General features: G+C 41.1%; 1 protein-coding gene across 5 annotated transcripts in view; it reads left to right on the forward strand.

Moving 5' to 3' along the window:
• SLC25A13 (solute carrier family 25 member 13) overlaps nucleotides 1–21,302 on the forward strand; it is a 186,707-nt gene that overhangs the window by 126,749 nt on the left and 38,656 nt on the right. For all 5 annotated transcript variants that reach the window (XM_040472601.1, XM_040472602.1, XM_040472604.1 and 2 more), the window contains 2 exons: nucleotides 4,495–4,547; nucleotides 6,428–6,508. In XM_040472601.1, coding sequence (XP_040328535.1) covers nucleotides 4,495–4,547; nucleotides 6,428–6,508 — 134 coding nt within the window. The remainder of the gene's footprint in view (nucleotides 1–4,494; nucleotides 4,548–6,427; nucleotides 6,509–21,302) is intronic.

Consider the following 21,302-nt stretch of genomic DNA (forward strand, 5'->3'; position numbering starts at 1 on the left):
CATGTGCCAACATCTGGCCCAAGTCTTAGGCATGGATCTGTACTTTGGTTTTATTCTTACTGAGTTGAAGTTATTCATTTGGTGAAACTCAGGGCTTCTAATTCTATTACCTTAACCTCTTAATTACTCTCTGAGTCTTAGCTCTCTGACTTGATCATCTGTCTTTCACCCGCCTCTAGAACTTTTTACTTTTTAAACTTTACTCTCTACTTTAAAAGCCACCGCAGGTATCTACAGAATTTGGTGCACTCTTCTTCGCGTGACATGGGAGAGAAGTTGTGGTACAGGGCACCAGGTAGGGTCACCCCCTACAATCAGACCGCCTGGGTTCAACCTGTTCCCCCATCTAACAGATGAGCGACCTTGGGCAGGCTCCTTGCAGTCAGCTTCAGTGTCTGTTGATGGGATAAGAATAACTTTGCACTGAGTTACTCTTTTGACTTGAGTAGATTAAATGTGTTGATTCACAAAAAGCCCATAGAGCAGTGTGTGGCATGTAGTAAGTGCCCCCCAATACCGGCCGTTGTCATCATCCCTACCACTGCTATTTCTGACCAGCCTTCACTGATCTTGTCCCAACCCTGAATGTGCCATGAACTTGAGATTTGGGGGCCTTTCACTCACAATTCCCTCTGCCTGGCCACATTGCCCTGCATGCTACCCACATCTCTTTTCTCTGGTAAACCTCTGCCTGTCCTTAAAGATCTAGGTCAGGGACCTCTCCTCTTTGACGCCATCCTCCCTCCTATAAGAAACTGGTGTTCTCCAACACGTTCACATAGTTCTTTTGATACCTCTGGGCTGTGGCACTCACCGCTCTTTTTTAAGGTGGTTTATCTCCTTTTGGGCACACCGAGACACCTAGGGTTCCCTTTTCTTTTAAACTGAGAATCTCTCCTGGGGGCAGCACAGATTTACTATGTCCATCCCAGTTCCTTCCAGTCCCAGGCATGCAAAAGGCACTTGGTAAATGTTTGCTGAACAAATAAATATTTGCTGCCCTATATTTAGTCTTAAATACAGGTTTTTTTCTCTTTTGTTTGGTTTTGATTTTTGCTGTTCATGGTGCATTACTAAATTTGTAGTGAGAAAGACAAATCTCGGTAGCTGAAAATGCTGGCTGAAGTGATTGTACCTAACACCGTAGTCATTCGGCTCTGTGGGCTGTTTTTTATTAGTCATTTTAAAAGACTGTCACAGGGTAGTTCTAGAGACAAGAGATCATCATTTAAATCACAGTGCTTTCAACTCATCCATGGTTTTGGTCTACAATTTAATGATGAGAAAAATACATCTAGAAAGTAAATATTTAACTAAACATTTTGGTCCCTGACCTGAATACAGAGTGACATGGGAATCGTAAATACTAAGATATAGTTACAGCAGCTCATCCTGATATTCTACCTGTAGAAATTAACATTGTACTTTCATAACGTAATAACAAAGCCTTTCTTCTCCTATTAGAGACATCATATTACCTCATAGGGTATAAGTAAAAGATTCACAAGCGAATGTAGTTTAGAAGGAGAGAACACTGCCTCCTTTGAATAAGAGCACTTGCTTTGCCCGATAGTTCATGTTTTCTGTGCTGCTCTGGGTCATTTAGATTATAAAGAGCAAAGCCCTATTCAAACTAGCGAGAGCAGAGCTTGGGTAAGGGTTTACTTGAGAGAGAAGGAAGACAGAGCTCTCGCAGTGATCCCAGGGCGGGAATGTCCCTAGAAGCTGGCCTCGGAGGGACCAGAAGATGGTCCAGGCTCCTCCTCTCATCTGCGCACCTTTCGTGGGCTGTGTTCTCTCTCTGGCATTTGCTTCCCATTGTCTCCTCTCTGCCATCTCACTTCCTTTTCTTGTCCTTATTTTCTTAACGCTTCACTGTGGCATTAGCACCTCCAGGGCTTCAGCTGGCCGCCTTCCCCACTCCACAGGGCGTCTTCTCAGTTTGTGCCCCTGTGCTAACTGGCTCTTCACCTCTGAGGACTCAGTTATGCTCCTGGGGGAAGATTCCTAACTGGCTAGCTCTACTTCTCTCCCCGCCCCTGCCAGGAATAGAATTTAATGATTCAACACTTACACATAACACCCAGTGCTCATCCCAACAAGTACCCTCCTTAATGCCCATCACCCAGTCAGCCCATGCCCCCACCCAATTCCCCTCAAGCAATCCTCATTGTATTTAAGAGTCTGTTATTTAAGAGTCTGTTATGGTTTGTCTCCCTCTCTGTTTTTATCTTATTTTTCCTTTCCTTCCCTTCCCCCTATGTTCACCTGTTGTGTTTCTTAAATTTCACATATGAGTGAAATCATATGGTATTTGTCTTTCTCTGACTGATTTATTTTTCTTAGTGTAATACCCTCTAGTTTCTTCCATGTTGTTGCAAATGGTAAGATTTCATTCTTTTTGCTTGCTGAGTGATACTCCAATGTATGTATAAACCACATCTTTTTTCTCCGTTCATCAGTTGATGGACATTTAGGCTCTTTCCTTACTTTGGCTTCTATAGATAGTTGGCTGGCTCCACTTATGGTACCAGATCACAGGGCCCAGGTTGCTGAACTCAGTGGCTGCATCTATCTTCGGTGTCTTACCCTCGTCCAATCAGCTGTGGTCCTGGGGTGCAGCAGGCTCAAAGAGTGGCTGTCTAGAGAAGACCTTGCAAACTCATATGAGGATTAAATGAGTTAGTAAAGTGCCTGACACACAATGAACAATTTGTGAGCTGTTTTCAAGTTAGTTCCTTTTAAACAACATTCTCATTAGCATCATCCTTATCACTCAGTTCCACAATGAAATGAGCTTTCTCACATTTTTTGTAAATGATAAGGCTGTTTTATATGTACTTTTTCTAGAACCAGAAGCACAGAAAAACACCTCTTTCTTGTAATGATATCAGCAGAGCAAGAAAATGATGAATGACAACTGTCAGTTGTCCTTATTGCCATGTTTGCATTGGGGGGGGGGGGGGACCTTGGTGAACTGATGCTCAGACGCTAAAGTGTAGAGCCTTTCCCAGCTGGAGCAGATTACCATGATGTCGGAAAGAGGTCCAGGGCTGTCAGATGGATGGATGGATCAATCGATTGATCACTCTGTCTTTACAATAAGCTCAAATTATCTTTGAAACCCTGCGCTACTCAATAAAACATGTCTGCAGGCTGAATACACACAGCCCTCACGCTAGTAGCAACTTTTGTCCGTGGGCTTAGGAAGAATAGTGTGTGCCAGGCTCGTGTCTCAGAAGACTTTGCAAGTGAACCCTTTTATGTCGATGAATTAGAAAATTGTCCTTGATAAAGGCTAGCATCATGAAGCCCCTCTTGAGGACAGCAGTATGACACCGGGAACAATGTATTCTGATCCTCAGGGATAGCTTGCTGCATGTTTCCAAGAAAAGGCATATGCCTTTGATTTTATTTTCTTAGAAAGAACAAATGAAAATAATAATATTTTTTAGTTTACCTATATAGGTCCGCTCCTGCTCTAAGCTCCTTTCCTGGAAGCGGCCGTAACCTCTCCCTTGTGCTCTGATTCGTAATTCCCACTCAGCCTACATGTTTAAAACTGAACTCTTCACTTCTCACCCCTTCATCTGTACCCAGGTATTCATGTCAAACCCACTTTTTCTTTTGCTGTCTCCTCTCCTGACCCACACACGCACGCGCACACACACGCGCATGCACGCACCCACACCCACACCCATTAGTATGTCCTGTCTTTTTTCCACCCAGCAGCAAGAATTGGTCTTTTTAAAAATATGAATTAGCATGTCACTCTCCTGATTGAAGCTTGTAATTACTTTTCATTGAACTTAGAATATTATTAAACTCAGGACCCTGGCCTACCATGTGGCGGTAGCATCTGGCCTCGACCTGTGTCACGCCTCACTCCTGCTTTGTGCGAGGCGGCTCACCAAGGTTCACCCTCATTTTTGAGCACACCAGGCTTGTTCCTACTCTGCTTTCTTTGCCTTATCTGTTCCCCTTCCAGAAATGCATTTTTCCCTAGTTGTCACGTCTTCGGAAAAGCCTCTCCCTTGCTTCCGTCTGAGGCTGGTCCGAGCAAGAACCTTGTTTGTCTTGTGCTTGTTGCTAAGTGAATGAATGGCTAAACTGTGGGCCTTTGGGGGTAGGAGGGATGAGAAGAGTGTTAGAAAAAATAATCTATTCACTACAGTGCACTTATTTCACTTCAGAGGCAGAAGGGAAAAGAACAAACTTACGGAATAATGAGATTTCCTGTATCACTAATACTGTTGACTTACCCAACGTGCAAACGACCCAGAATATGAGAGGGAATTTGCTTGGGCCTGATGTGACTCTGAGACACATTAGTACTTACACATACCATTCCGAGTATTCTCGTTAAAAGGAATAGCAGAAAACCGCCGCAAAGATTGCCCCAGTTTTTAGGTGGTGATCCCCTCTTTAGAGCTGTTGATTTGTTTAGTTAACAGTAATTTATTTAACATACTTCTACTTTTTGTTGTTTTTTAGGTCTGTTGCCACAGTTATTGGGAGTTGCCCCAGAGAAGGCCATAAAACTTACAGTAAGTCTTTTGAGTTGATGCTTCTTAGGAAGGGAGTTTGCATACACGCAGGAGTCCAGCAGATACTCTCATGGGAAATAGTGGGTTTGTGTTTCCTCAGAGGCGCTGGCTAATCTCACCCGAGGCCCTCGTGACACCCAGCTTCTCGCTGTCCTCCACTGAACACCGAACATCCACACATGTGATGTTGTATTTGAACAAAACTTACAGCGGCTGCTACCACCACTACCGCCACTGCCACAGCGGCAGAGGGGGCAGCACTTGCTGCTAAGTTAGCCTCGAGACCGACCATATGAGGCACAATGCGTATGATCTGCAGTGTTTAATCTCAAGCAAAGTGTGACCCAGAGGTTAGATAAGGAAAGTGTGGTCCACAGGGTTTAAGTGTTTACCTGTGTTCACACAATTCACGGGTGGGAAGATTAGAATTCGAAGCCAGATTTTTCTGACTCTGAAGTTCAATTACATGTGCTGTTTATAGAATTCATGTGTTGGGTATATTCTCTGAGCATCTGCTGGGCCACATGTTCAGGAGTCTGAGTTCTAGTTGAAGTTGATCCTTTATCCACTGCCAGGCTCTCATGTAACAGACGGGCGATTTTCAGGAAGTTTGTGGAATGGGTGGATCCTGCCTTTCTATCACGAAGGTCGTAAAGCCCCAGGAAGTTCAACTCTACTTTTAGACTGGGCTCTGTAGCCATGGTGCCTGAGATTTTTTTACTGTGTTACTGCGTGACCTTGGGACACCTAATCTTCTCTGGCTTGTAGCTTCCAAAACCATGATTGATTTTTAAAATTGCTTGTAGTACATACCAATTTGAGTAGATGATACTTAATTAATTAATGTTACTGATGTTGAGAATCCCTAGATACTGAATTTTTATTAAGCTGAAAATTCTGCTTATTCAACTTTGTCTCAGTAATGAGTTTTGTTTTAGATTAAATTTTGTTAGAAGACTTGAAAGTGATTTTTAATCAAACTCTGTGAAGATAGTTTTTAACTTCTAAATCATATGGTTTTATTTTGTCCCTCACGTCAGTATGTCTCTCTTATGCTCTTGTGGTTGCCAGACATATTTACATTTTAGGCTTATAAGCCATCTCTTTTCCTTTTCCTTCTCCTTCTCCTCCTCCTCCTCCTCCTCCTCCTCCTCCGCCTTCCTCTCCTTCTCCTTCCCTTCCCTTTTTTCTTTTCTTTTCTTAACATTTTATTTTTAAGTAATCTCTTACTTAAAGAGTAATTTCCACCCCAATGTGGGGGTGGAACTCACAACCCTGAGATCAGGAGTCACGTGATCCACCGACTGAGCCAGCCAGGTGCCCCTGGCCATCTCTCTTTCAGTTTCTTTCTCCCTGAAACATCTGGAAGATACATAGATAGATAGACAGACAGAAGACAAACTACATATGTAGTTGAGGGTACTTATCAAACTCTTACAATTCTTTTTTTTTTTTTCAACGTTTATTTATTTTTGGGACAGAGAGAGACAGAGCACGCCACCCAGGCGCCCCAAACTCTTACAATTCTTAATTTACTCAGTTTATGATTACTTCAGTATACTTAGAAAAAGAACAGGGGCGCCTGGGTGGCGCAGTCGGTTGAGCGTCCGACTTCAGCCAGGTCACGATCTCGCGGTCCGTGAGTTCGAGCCCCGCGTCGGGCTCTGGGCTGATGGCTCGGAGCCTGGAGCCTGTTTCCGATTCTGTGTCTCCCTCTCTCTCTCTGCCCCTCGCCCGTTCGTGCTCTGTCTCTCTCTGTCCCAAAAATAAATAAACGTTGAAAAAAAAAAAAAAAGAACATACTTACAGTTGTATATTTATGTGTATTTAATGCCTTTCTTTATGTTTTTCATCATCTCCCATAAATATTTTTCTTTAAGGTGAATGATTTTGTGAGGGATAAATTTATGCACAAAGATGGTTCGGTCCCACTTGCAGCAGAAATCCTTGCTGGAGGCTGTGTAAGTACCTTTTACAGAACTCTGTGTTTGAAAAGATTATTGCACATGTATATCCCCACCATGGTAACCTAACGTGGACTAAGGTTTCTGTTCAACCACAGATCCTGTGCAAGGGCAGAGCCTTCTAGGGCACGGACAACCATTCCTGAGATAGAAGGGTAAACGTTCCTGATCTTATTGCCTGTTAAGTCATGCCTGTTAAATCCATCATTGCTTTTGGTTGGTTCTGCAGTAGAGGTCATTTGTGGCAGAAGTGTTTGGCCTTTGAAAAAAATCTTTGCTAACCTTTTTCTGAAGTTAATTTGTAGCACGTTCTTTCCTCATGGCACCCTCTGCTGGGTCAGGCACTTAAATTTGTCGTTTGGAGTCAGCAGCCATAGCTCTGTGCTTTGCTTTACCTTACAATACCAGCGACTCCTCAAGCTTCTCTGTGCTTCTGGAAAAAGGACACTGGGAAAAAACTGGCTGACTGTGTTCCGCATTGTCAAAACTGCTTGGAATGAGTATTTCTTTATATGAATGAACAACCTGCATCTTGTTCTTAAGCTCTGCAAAACATGATGTCTTGTTTTATCTCATGTACAGGTTTGTTCATGTGAATGCAAATACTTTAAGTAAATTAAACTCTTCTACAAAGACTGGCACTATTTAAAGATAAGGTTGGTTAAGTAAACAGACTTTGATCACTAGGGCAATACAATATCGGTATATTTTCCATCTAAACCTATGTTTCTTGTGAGAAAGATGAGGTCACTTACTTTTTTTAATTAGCTTGTTCTCTGCAGGGAGTGGTACTCACAAAATAATCTTTTCTTGAAAATCATTGCGTTTAGATGGCAATGGCGTCTAAAGGGCAAACACCTGAGAATATTGAACCTTTGTTTGGAAAGGGCTTATTGTCCTCACATTGAATGGGGGCTCCTTGAATGCAGCAGGAACTAAGAAGTCCTAGTCCTGGTAGTTCTTAAGAATTAGGTGGAATTTGGCTAGTGCCTGACTCTCTTTCTGTTTGATCACTGACCTGTCATAGACGGCCAAGTAGGATCCCCTTGTCCTGTAACTTTAGGAGCATTCAGGATGGAAAAAGGGAGGCTTTAATGTCCTAAATAAAAAGAGCACACAATAATAATCAAAAACAATATTATTAGAAGGTGTAACAGCTACTCTTCCTGGTAAGCAGTCTTCATTTGAAACAACCATAGTGTTCATTTGAGTAACTAGATTTTCTCATTGCAAAGTGGCATGGCCACAGTCTGTCTGGCCTGGCCTCCAGGCTGGCGCACGGCACTTGAGCTAACAGGGTATTTCTGTAAGTCACATGGGTTTGCTTTTCTGAAAAAGTCAGGTTTTAAACCTGCTTAAAAAGACATGATTGTACATCTCTGTAAGAATTTAAAATGTGAAATTATGTGAAACTGCTCGAGATTTTGGCAATGATCTGGAGGTTTATTTTCTTTTTAATGAAAACATTTTGCCTGCACCCGGACCTGGGTGCCGGGGAGATGGGTTGTGGCGCGTCCTGTCTGCCGTAGGTGGTCTTGTTCTCTTGTCTGTGGTCGCCCATTTTAAACCCAAAGCACAGATTGGCATCAGAAGTGGATGCCTCGTCATTGTAAAGAGGTGTAGCCCTTCTTCAAACCTGATCTAAACACGGGCTTAAAACTGGAGCCACTTGGGCTTTGCAGCTACTTAAACTATCTGTGAAAGGAGGTCTGCCGTCCTTCATCTCAAAGGCTGGTAGACAGCGGGGTCCTCGATGTTTCAAGTCTCCCGTGTTGCTCCCGCCACCAGCGCTGCTTTAAGATGAGAGAGTTTATTTTTCGAGTAAGCAGTCCTGTAGGTAGCAAACAATCCAGACCCTTCAGATCTCTGAACAGTGGGACGGATGATCCCATCTTCAGTGTGTTTTTAAAGCAGCTGCACCTTCCCTTGCCAGCTGCGACAGCATTTTCCCATCCTTGGAGCCAGACACACACCTTAGAAAGTCCTGTGAGCTCCAAAGCCTCGTCTCTCCACTTGGGAATACAAAGGGCTTTGAAAGCTTGGGTCACGTGGCCAGTCCCCCTTCTTAGTTCACCCGAGCATGCCAGGCAATGACTTCTGAGTCCCCGGGGAGCTCCCCTTGCTTCGTTATTACTGAGAATTAGTACACATGGCTGACTTTTCACTTGTAACTGAAGCTGCTCATTTCTTTGAAGAAAGCCTTTTCTGTTTTATTGTCTGTTTTCTGCAAAAACAGGGAAAATCCGTCAGGAGGCCTTTGTCTCATTACCTTCATAGCACTAAGCAAAGCTAATAGTCTGTTTTATTATATTGTTTCAGAAAAACAACCACAATGATAGTAAATTTGGAGGAAGTTTTTGGAAGAAAAGGGAATAAAATTAATACCCTTTATTAATTTATTTTTGAAATAGTAGAATCTCTAACTGAAGAGATAAATCTTCGGTGTCATTGATATGGATAAAAGGGTTAAATCTGGCTCAATTTTTAATGTCATTGTTTGCACTGAGATTAGATTTCAGTTAAAATTTGATTTCAGTTTTCTGAGCATTTCTGTAGATTCACACTTAACAGTAGTGATATGTTCAGCACAGTTCAAGACTAAACGAAATGCTGAGCCTGGGGTTTGCAAACTCTGAGTCGGAAAAGTTCTTTGCGGTTTGTGTTTTCTCCATACCTTGGTTTTCTACAGGCTGGTAGTTGTAGGAGTTTTGACAGAGACCCAGATCCTCAGGCATCCCTGCACAAGTATATACCTTCTGTTTCTTTCCATTTTTCCCCTTCTCGGGTCACGAGCTCAGCCCCTGTAGGGGGACATGATTGGGGGTCACTGTCAGTGATGGTGGGGCTCACAGTAAATATGGCAAAGGGAAAGGGGTCTGTCACTACCCATTTCCAAGTAGATTCCCAGTGACTTTAAAAACATACTATCTCTCACCACGTTGTTATTACTGTGTTGCTGCTTAGAAATAACACAGGTAATGCCATCTGGTCTGGAAGCATCCGTCCTTAACATAATAATTGTGTGTTGACTGTTTTCTCTGCATCCAGTGAAATAAGAGGATTGAAATCCTGAGAGGTCTGGGATCTTCATTTCTTGATCCTTCGATCTTAACAAGTCTTCAGATAAGGAAATGCAAGTGGTGCCATTACTGTTTTCAAGGACAATATAAAAATGATGATTAACTTATTTGGCAGGAAAATAAATCCCCATTGAAATAAAAAGAAATGAAATAATATTCACCAGGAAAGAAAAAAAAAGTCAAAGGATGAACCTCTCTCTTTTAAAGCTCATAGTCAGTAAAAATTACTTGCATACCAATAGAAAATAATAGCATTCTGTAATAATTTTTAAGGAGACAAGTAAACATGCTTTTCGAACAATGGTGCTTTGACGATGGGTCCACAGTAGTCTCTTCCTGTTGAGATCCATACACATAAACACACAGATGCTGATTGATATGTATGTGTGTGTGTAATACATCTAATGCTTATGGAAGTTTATATTCATTTCAAGTGACAGAAAGAATTGATGTGCTCACATCACTGGTTTTGAAAGGGATTGGTGAGATTATGACCACTGATGAAAACATGGCATGAAGAGCAATCTTAATTGCAGTCTCCTGCAATACGACCCTGACGTTGTTGCCTGTATTCCCATTGTTACCGGTGATTCCTGTATGCATATTTCTATGCCTGTATAGCAGTGTATCAGAGACCATTTTTTGAGGCAAGTTTTTATCATTCATCTTTTTTACATGACATTCAGCCGCAGTTAATCCTCACTGTTTAAAAAACAAAAAGAGGGGCGCCTGGGTGGCTCAGTCAGTTGAGCGTCCTGCTTCGGCTCAGGTCATGAGCTCACAGTTTGTGAGTTCGAGCCCCGCGTCGGGCTCTGTGCTGACAGCTCGGAGCCTGGAGTCTGTTTCGGAATCTGTGTCTCCCTCTCTCTCTGCTCCTCCCCTGCTCATGCTCTATCTCTCTCTCTCTCAAAAATAAATAAACATTAAAAAAAATTAAAAAAAAAAATGATACAAGACACTGATGTGCCTACCACTTAACGTAAGACATCAAATTTAACACATGCAACTGGAGGCCCTCCCATATCTGACACAATAGGTTTTCCCTCTCCGTCTCCCAAGAGATAACCCTATCCCGAAATTGGTGATTTTCATTTCCATGCATGTCTTTATACTTTTTATAAGTGTAAACTTGAGCCGCATAAATATTTGCTTTTGGAGGCTTCATTCTGGCTCTGTGCTACAGGAGCGACTCATGATTCTTAGGTTGATGCTGTTGCATTTTTCCCACTAGCACAACTCCTATGCCTTGCTCGCAAGAAAAGAATATATTGTAAATGGGGATATTCTATTCAAATGTTGTCATGTGGCATACAGTGAGTATGCCTGTTACAGATGTGTGGATTTACATGATTTTATACAGCTATGATTGGAACAGTGTATTTATTTAACCAATTTTTTGTAACTTGGAGTTTCTTCCCTAAAGTCCTTTCTTCAGTCTCACCATTTAAACTGCTGCCAGACACTAAGTAGGTTTAAAATGATAACCCTCCCCACTGCCAGCACACATGCTCCCTGTGTGCCTTACTGCCCTCACTTCTTACCTCCTTCCTAGTGGGAATCATATTAGTGTTCGTGAGGAGGACAGGCGCTCTGGTTATCTATTGCTATATAACAGGTCATCCTGAAACTTCTTTTATTGTCGCACATTTCTGTGGGTTGACTGGGTTCAGCTGGGTGCTTCTCATTTGTGATCTCCATGTGATATAGCTGCAGATAGCAGCTGGGGCTGCAGTCATCTGAAGGCCTGACTGGGATGGACGTCCAAGATGACCCCCACTTGTGGCTGGTAATGATGCCAGCGAGGCTGTTGTCCAGAGCACCGAGTGTGGCTTCTCTGGGTAGCTTTGGCTTTTCAAACCTTGACGGCTTGATTCTAAGCAAGTGCTTCCCCAAAGTAGGCATGCTAAGAATCCTGGGCAGAAGCTGCAAGACTTCTTAGGACCATCTGATTTTGAATGTCACTTCTGCTCTCTTCTCTTTGTCAAACAAACCACTTACACCAACGTTCAAGAAGAGAGAAATCAGATTCTATCTTTCAATGAGAGTAATGGTAAAGAATCTTTAAACTATCTTTGGAGGGTTCAATAGGCATTATTGTAGGACGAGAACATCCTCATTGTCCCCTACTTGATACGATTTTATAGTTAATCCCACGCCTTCTCCGAGGATCTGTTGCTGATTCTAGAACCCATTCCTGCTCCAGATTGCTCTTGATTGCAGGGGCAGAAACTCATTAAAGTAGCAATAACTGAGTGAAGGTTTACCTTGAGGGTGTACATGACATTAAAGGCTCTTGAGAATTGAGGCAGCCCTGGGAACTGGCTGCTTCCTGCATTTTCTCCTGTTGGCCATCTTGGTTTTTCTCACAGTGACTTTGCATCTCTCTGCACATTTCTTTAAAGACTGTTTTCTTTCAAAGCAGTTTTATGTTCACAGAATTGGGAGAAAAATATAGAGATTTCCCAAATACCTCCTACCCCTACACATGCATAAAGTCACCACTATCAACATCCCTCACCAGAGTGGTATGTTTGTTACAATTGATGAACCTACATTGACACATCATTACCATTCAAAATCCATACTTTACCTTAGGGTTCATTTGTGGTATTATACGTTCAATGGGCTTGGACAAATATATAATGAAATACATGTATCATGTTAATAATCACACAGAGTATTTTTCCTGCCCTAAAAATCCTCTGTGCTCTGCCTATCTCTCCCCTTTGCTTCCACCCCTAGCAACCATCGATCTTTTTTACTGTCTTCATAGTTTTCCCTTTTCCAGAATGTCCTGTAGTTGGAATCATGTAATATGTAGCCTTTCCAGATTATCTTCTTTACTAGTGATATGCATTTGAGGTTTATCCATGTCTTTCATGGCTTGATGGCTCATTTCTGTTTATACTAAGTAATATTCCTTTGCCAGATGTACCAGCAGTTTATTAATTCTCCTACTGAAGAACATCTTAGTTTCTTCCAAGTCTCAGCAGTTATAAATAAAACTGCTATAAACATCCTGGTGCAGGTTTTTGTTGAAAATGTAAGTTTTCAACTCCTTTGAGTAAATATAGAGTACAGTTGTAGGATCTTACATTAAGAGTATGTTTAGTTTTATAAACAAACGAAAGGGTATGTTTCGTTTTGTAAGAAATTCTCCAAACTGTCTTCCATACGGCTGTACTATTTTGCATTTCCACCAGCAACAAATGAGAGTTCCTGTTGCTCCACCTCCTAGCCAGCATTTGTCATCATCAATGTTCCACATAACTTTTTTTTATTTTTAGAGAGAGAGCATGTGAGTCAAGGAGAGGGGTGAGGAGTGGAGGGAGGGAGAGAGAGAATCCCAAGCAGGCTCCAGGCTCAGCGCAAAGCCCAACACAGGACTCGATCCCACGATCCTGGGATCATGACTTGAGCCAAAACCAAGAGTTGGACACCCAACCAACCAAGGCATCTAGGCGCCCCTCCCCTTTTTTTCCCTTTTCTGCATAGCTGTTTATTTTGTTTATTATGTTTTATTTTGTTCCTGATGGTGTTGACTTCTTCAAGAATTCTCTTCATGTCCTTGCTGGCCATCTTGCCTCTCTCCCTAACAAATGACTTTCAGCTTCTTTTCATCCTCCTCAGCCCCAGCTAATTAGTGCAAGTAGCTCAATTTTGTTTCGTTTTGTTTTTCATTTAATTATTAGAGGGGGAATTTGATTGGCAAGCATCAGCTTCATGTGTCAGGCTCTAGATCAGCCTTGAGTCATGACCCCACTCAAATATAATAACTTTGCTAAACAAAATCATTTGTTTCAACCATCTTTAAATGCATTCAAACACTTCTTGTACTTTTATTTTGGTTTTAGCTTGAATTCTGTATGGATCCTTTGAATAATAGTGTATGTACTTTTGTCATAAAGTATACCCAAAGGCATATTCTTTATGACTGAGTTTGAAATCCCTTGAGGTTTTAGACCAAATCATATCAGACCAAGGAGAAAAATTCCTCATGGAATGAACACATAGCTCTGATAATCACCTTATGAGTCAGATTGCCTGAAGTGGATTTAAGTCCTACTTCTGTGATCTTTCTCTTCTCGGGGTTTTATGTGAAGATGTGGTCTCACAATGTAGTTTTCTTAAGGCAGACTTTTTATGTGTGATGGGTCTTTGCACATCTCCTACTTATAAATACAGAATGATGTAAGGCTCAGTCATTAAGTTCAATTTCTGTGAGGTTGCTCCTGTGTGACATGTCAAGTAACCAGGATTTATTATGATTTATATTGAGGCTGTGGAAATAAGGTTATTATTTTTTTAATACTTGCATATTTATTTGTTTATTTTTAGTTTATTTATTTTGAGAGAGAGAGCTTGAGCAGGGGAGGGGGAGAGAGAGAATCTGAAGCAGGCTACACACTGTCAGTGTAGAGCCCAATGTGGTGTTCCAACTCATGAACCGTGAGATCATGACCTGAGCTGAAATTAGGAGTCAGACACTTAACTGACTGAGCCATCCAGGTGCCCCATTGCTTGCATCTTTATAGTTCACTTATAGTTTAATGAAAATCTAATGGTTAGTTAGCTCGTTTTCAGATTTTTGTCATTGTTATTGTTTGGAATGTTCTCTGGGAGGTTTTTTAACATACCCCAAAATGTATGCCCATATTGTAAGTTTCTTTCCTTCCTCCCTCCCTCCTTTATTCATCAATGGCAATTTCTATTTTAATAGATGACTTTCAACAAGATTGAAGTGAACTAAATTATTTTTGTTTTCATAAGCTTTACTTTATCTACATTGCTTCTCATTCATTTCCATATATTTACAAACTTAAAATTGTACCAAACACATATTTTAGGCAAGATCATATCATAAACATTTTCTATATATCAACATATATTGTGCCTTTTAATTATGAAAAAAATAGCCATATTAAAGCTAAGGTAGAAAACAAAGCAAAAGAAACTGGCCATAATTCAATTCTGATATTGTAAATTGTCTTAATTTGTGTATATGCTTTATCCCTCTCCTTCCACTGTGTTGACTCCAAGGCTTAGGGACTGTATGAGGTATTATGTAGGACCTGTTATGTTTGTCATTTATGGTCTGGCTTTGCCACTTAAGGAGCTCTTCCTTTATTAGCCTTGTGCTGTCAGCTAATTGCATCCTGGGGATCATGGGTAAATGTTGCCTGAAATAAGACATCTATAAATGCTGAGGATAGGACCTACATCAAACTATTATACCTGCCCCTAGCATTGTGTCTGATATATGGAAGAGGCTTTAAAATACTTACTGAATGAATAAATGCTTGACTAGAAGGTCTTGAGAGAGCAGTAAAAATAAGGCAGTTATTTGATATACTGAGTTGCTATTAACGTAGATAGAAATAGTCATTGAAGGAGCAGTAACTATAGGAATCAGAGTGTGAAGGAATTGATGGACTTTAGGGAATAGCAGTAACACGCCTACATATGTAAATATCTAGGATGTTTCCTAAGAAATGTTTTCCATGATAACTCGGTAAGGGAACCAACCTTTAAAAAACTTCAACTTCTGTTTATTTGGCTTCATTCCAACCCCCATCTTTATACAGAACCTTAGGAACAGGATGAATATAAAACACTTGGGGCATTTGATAGAGTTTATGTATTATTACTTATGTTAGTAGAAAAGATTTTATTGAATGGTTAACATGTGAAATTATCATGTCAGAATCATGAAGGAGTCATACAAAAGAGTGGCTTTAAAAACAAAAGAGACTAACAATGAGATTCCACTACCCATCTATTAGAATGGCTGAAATCTGGAACACTGACAATATCAAATGCTGTGGAGCAAGAGGAATTCTCATTTATTGCTGGTAGTAATGCAAAATGGTACAGCCACTTCAGAACATAGTTTGGAGATTTCTTACAAAACTGAACTTACTGTAAGATCCAGCAATTGCACTCCTTGGTATTTACCCAAAGAAGTTGTTAATTTTTTTTTTTCAACATTTATTTATTTTTGGGACAGAGAGAGACAGAGCATGAACAGGGGAGGGGCAGAGAGAGAGAGGGAGACACAGAATCGGAAACAGGCTCCAGGCTCTGAGCCATCAGCCCAGAGCCCGACGCGGGGCTCTAACTCACGGACCGCGAGATCGTGACCTGGCTGAAGTCGGACGATTAACCAACTGCGCCACCCAGGCGCCCCTTTACCCAAAGAAGTTGAAAACATATTTTCAACAAAAACCTGCACAAAGATGCTTATAGCAGCTTTATTCATAGCTGCCAACACTTGGAAGAAACCAAGATGTCCTTCAGTAGGTGAAGGGATAAATAAACTGTGGTACATCCAGACAAAGGAATATTATTGAATCTAAATAGAAATTAGTTACTGAGCCATGAAAAAACTTGGAAGAACCTTAAGTGTATATTACTAAGTGAAAGAAGCCAATCTGGAAAGGCTACATACTATGTGATTCCAACATAGAATCCAGAATAGAACATTCTGCAAAAGACCAAAACTGTGGAGACAGTAAAAAGATCAATTGTTGCTAGGGGTGGAGGAGAAGGGGAGAAATGAATAGGCAGAGCACAGAGGATTTTTAGGGCAGTGAAAATACTCTGTGTGATACTTTCATGATGGATCTGTGTCATTATACATTTTTCCAAACAAACAGAATGTACCAAGAATGAACCCTAAGGTAAACTATGGGCTTTGGATGATTATGTGTCAGTGTGGATTCATCAATTATAAATGTAGCACTCTGGTAGGGGGAGTGGATAATGGGGAGGCTATGCATGTGACGGGGTGGGGGGGGTGGCGAGGGTATAAGGGAAATCTGAACCTCTCCATTTTTTTGTAAGCCCGAAACAACTCTAAAAAAAAGGTAAAAGAGTCAATAAGTAGCAAAAAATGTTAGCTATGGCAATATCTAAGTTTGGAGGTTTCTGAGAAGCCCATCAGGCAGCTCTATCACAGTTTGACCAGAAAGTCTTCTGGGGGTGGGACTAAGGGACTGGGCTGGATGGGAATTCTGCTGCCTTTCTGCTTCTAGGAAGAGCCCTTTCTCCAGATTTCTGCTTGACTTGGAGCAAAAATAAAAGAGCTATTGGATGGCACTAAGGGTCCATCAGGATGGCCTCCCTAGCTAAGAGCTGCCCTTTGGTGGCTCAGAATTGTCATCTCATTAGGGGAAAGTCCAACTGGTGAGAGACCCTGAGCCAGCCTGATGTCTCTTTTCTATTTTGTCCCATCTGTGGCAGAGCCTGAGCCTGGTTTGACTCAAAACAGTTCAAACCCCAGGCCATCCTTCTGGTTATCTAATAAATAGGGGAGGGGCTTGTTATGATGTGAAAATATGAAGAAAGATTGGGCCACAGCTTTCGTATGCTTTAGACACTGAAGGTCTGTAAATCATTAAATGATTCTGGTAGTAGCAGTCAAAATAGACATGTATCACAGCCAGAGCCCAAATGCGAACATATTTGACAGATCTGTAACTTCATTGCTTTTTAATGTCAGTCAAACAGATTCCACTTTGGTTTCTTAGCCAGGCTTCCATATACCTATTAAAACCCTATGAAGTTGAAAATATGAAACTTAATATTTGTAAAACATGTAAACAGCATAGCCTTTTTCCACCGTGCCATGTAGTTAAGAAATTAAGAGTAGGGAAATTTCAATTTGGTATCTCTCAAAAACAATTACATGGTGAGAATCTATTCTCTTTTAAAGTTTCCTAATAGTCCAGTTACAGATTTTTTTACTTAAGAGCTTAATTTACACACCAGTCAGGAGGCAATCCTGTTTTGTTTCATGTTTAGAGGTGTGCAATTAGACAGTTCAATTGGTTCGCTAGGGCTGCCATGACCAAATGCCACAGACTGCATGGCTTCAATAATAGAAGTTTATTTTCTCGCACTTAGGAAGGCCGGAAGTCCCGGATCAAGGTGTCTGCGGGTTTGGTTTTCTTCAGAAGTCTCTGTTCTTTGCTTGCAGATGGCCGTCTTCTTGCTGTGTCTTCCCATGCCATCCTTTGGTCTGCATGTTGCCTGTGTTCTAATCACCTTTAAAGACTCCAGTCTTGTGGAACCAGGGCCCATCCGTATGACTTCATTTTACCTTAATCACCTCTCTGAAGGCCCTGTTTCCAAATACAGTCACGTTCTGAGGTATAGGATTAGGTCTTCAACACACAATTTTGGAGGGACCCAATTTAGCCTATAACACTAAGGGTTAGGCTAAAGGTTCTTTTCTCAACTTACAGTGAGGACTGAACTTCTTGACTGTACAAAGTGATAACCTCTCCTGTGATGGCACTGGGCACCGGATCCAATACTTTCCTTTCAGAGCAAGTTAGAGGGTGCGGGGCCTCTTGGCCTCACATCTCCTCACAGTTGCCATCTTCTTTGTGAGATTGTTGAATTCCTGTATTCCGTGTTGCGAAGTACCTGACTACTGTTGGGTACTGTGTTTTAATTTAATTCATTCACTACTATTTGCTGAATACTTCTTTTGTACCTGTGATCTTTTTTTTTTTTTTTCAAGTAAGCTCTATGCCCAACATGGGGCTTGAATTCACAACCGTGAGATCAAGAGTCGTACACTCTGTGGACTGAGCCAGGCACCTCCCTGTGATCTTTCTATATGATGATAATATCTGTACTACATACAAAGTATTTTCATGTCTCCATGTAACATTGAGTTAGTAAGAGAATAAATAGAAAATACCTTAAATCTTAGATTTCTTAAGAAATCTTTATTTTTCACTTTAAATACCAAATACTGTCATCATTTGAGTGTTCATTTTATATGTAATGTGTATCATTGGTAATTTACTAGTGTAGACCTTTTTTGTAGTTACAATCTTATTTGTATCCAAATAATCAAAATACTGTATTTAGGTTTTAGTTTAAAAAAGCCATATTCCATAACTTCATATTAATCTATTTTTGACACATGTAAGCACACATTTTAGAGTGTCAGTGTGCAATTAGATATTCTTAGCACATGTCATTTGTGAAAAGCACTTTAAATCTAAGTACATTCAATTGAGCATAATTAAAATATCAAGATACACATTCTTCATATACATTTTGCCACTTAATTTTTTAAGTAGCTATAAGTATCTACCATGTGAATTCAAATTAAAGGGAGGTGATTAAATACAGTTATATTTAATGCTTTTAGTTTAAAATGTAGCAGGAATTGCACTGTGTTAAAAAAAAATACCCCGCTATGTTTTCTGTGGACAGCAGGTTGATGACAGGATTGATTTTTTTTTTTTTTTTTTTTTTTTTTTTTTTTTTTTTTTTTAATGCAAGACTGTTAGTAGTTTCTGAATATTCTCAAGACTTTTGGCTAGACTGGTTTGGGGAGGCAGATCATACGAAGCATGCCTTTTCATCTTGTGAGTTCTTCTGACTCAACTCCCCAGGTCCCAAGAAAGAATGTTCAGGGATACTATCCAGGTTAGGAAAGAAGCCTTGGAGAAGGGCTTGTTTAGTTCCTAATAGGTGAAAGAAAATGGATCCTAGGGAAATAAGAACTGGAGCTTCTGGACCAGACCTTTACATAATGTGTTTAGGCTGTGGCTATTTTCCAAAGTTTAATAATAAGCAGGCTTGGTAAGTCATCTTCAAGGCATATAACTTTAAAACCTACTTGTTCACAATTATTGGACCTGAACTATGTTAGGCTCACTTTAGTGCGAAGGTCCCTGTCCTTGGAGAAATTGGGCAGTGCATTAGGGTCCTGCAGTATGTTGCCTTTCTGAATGTTTCTTGACATTCTGTTTTTAAAAAAGCAGATGAATCACCTCCCAGAATAAAATTACCTATGCAGCATCCGAAGTGTTAACAGTGAACTTAATCATTACGTAACATAGCAAGAGGAATTTGGGTGACAAAATCGTGAAAAAGAAGAAATCAAGCTTATAGTCGCATCTGGTCAGTGAGCCAAAGCTGTGATGGAAGCCACGTTTCAGGTTCTTTGCAGACCATCTGGCCCATTTCAGAGAGGGGGTATTAGAGGGAAAAAACCTGTAATTTTACTTTGAGCCATGAGGAGTGTGTCATATGAAAAATTAGAGCATTTGGAAATAACGATGCTTGTGTCTATAGAGCCCTATTCATTTGAGAAGCTTGGTGCTTGGGCTTCATGCTGACATAGTTGTAGCTTCCATAGTCCTATGTCCCTTTCTGGTTGCTCTCAGCCCTCCTGGATGCAAAGGTGAGTTTATGAAGATCATGGATTTTAGACAGGAATCACAACCACTGAAACTGCCCTGGAGACATGAACTTGGATTTGTATTGGTAGCAAAATGGGGCATCCAGCATTCACCTGGGACAGCTTTAAAGGCCCGAAACATTAGAAGTTGATCTTGAACATAAAGGGCATCTGTGTGGCTTTCCTTCCAGCAGTCAGATTACCTGGTCAGAAGAATGTGCACTGTGCCTCGTTTTCAGCAGTGAGAACCTAGTCTCTGTCTCAGTTCCTTGTGCAACCGGTGGTGCTCATTTTCAAAGTGGTTTGCTAGTGTTGGGGGCAGTTCACACCTACATGGAACCACAGAAAGCATCCCCACAGGCAGTGTATGGTCAACTCTGCTGGATAACTCTCTTATCTAGCCACTGTCATTTTTACCAGCTCCTGCAGCAGGACGTGATTGACCATTTCTCTGTAACAAAAGTATTCAAAATTAGAAGTACCCACTTTTATGGAGTGTCAGCTTGAATTTAATTAATAAAGTTAAGTGAATTTAAATTAAATAAAAACTCTCTGGTTATGTGGGGCACCACTGTATCACCCATCACTTAGGTGAGTTTTTGTGTCCCCCCTCCCACCCCCGCCAAACTTTTTTTGCTCGAGACTGCTACTTCCTGCAATCCTCAGTATAAATATGTTTCCCTCAAAAAGAAAGTTTAATTTACAGGTTTCTAGGAAAGGAAAAAATCGGAACTCATTTGTACTGGTTGAGGGGGTTTGGTAAGTTGAATGATAAGCAGTATCATTGATTGAGTAGTATGCCAGGCACCAGGATGAGTGCTCTATGTACCTGTTTCCATTTTATTTTCACACAGTCCTGTGAGTAACAGCCAGAAATGTGCTCTGTAAGGTGTGTGTGGGGGGGGGGGGGGGTGTTCATTAGTTTTGTTCACTCTTACACTTACACATCTGCTGTGGAGTTGGCACATAGTTTCCTTAAAAAAAAAAAAAATGCTACAAAGCATTTTGTCACATTGACACTAGCATTCACTGTTAGTGCAGTGGGCAGTATACATACCTAGCCTTGTCCGGGTGAGAATCCACATAAGACTGAACTGACTCATTCCTCATCTGCAGGCCTGTGCACACAGTGGGGTCTTAATGGAGAACCCACTGGGTGCTGCCCCGTGGCTCCAGTCCTTTCAGGCAGGTGCAGATAAGCATGCCTAAACAGCCCTTCAGCACGCTGCATCCTGCTGTGTCTCCCGTCCGTTTGAGCTGCGGGGTGGCAAGCATGGGCCACTGCATCAGACACCTCTTTAGATGTCACTAGGTACCTCATTGTCCTCCTGTCTGTGCACATCGGACTAACTTCACCATAACTTTGTATAACTTCTGGAGAGCCAAAATGTGATGTTACTCTTGTTCTCAGAGGTCATTTGTTGTTTTGTGTTGGGTTTATGCTTCAGAACTTCCGTTGTCTCCTTGTGCCAAATCCTGATCCATTTGATTCTGTTTGTCTTTG

This window comes from Herpailurus yagouaroundi, unplaced genomic scaffold, assembly GCF_014898765.1.
Source record: "Herpailurus yagouaroundi ecotype Mexico unplaced genomic scaffold, PumYag 100, whole genome shotgun sequence".
NCBI lineage: Eukaryota > Metazoa > Chordata > Mammalia > Carnivora > Felidae > Herpailurus > Herpailurus yagouaroundi.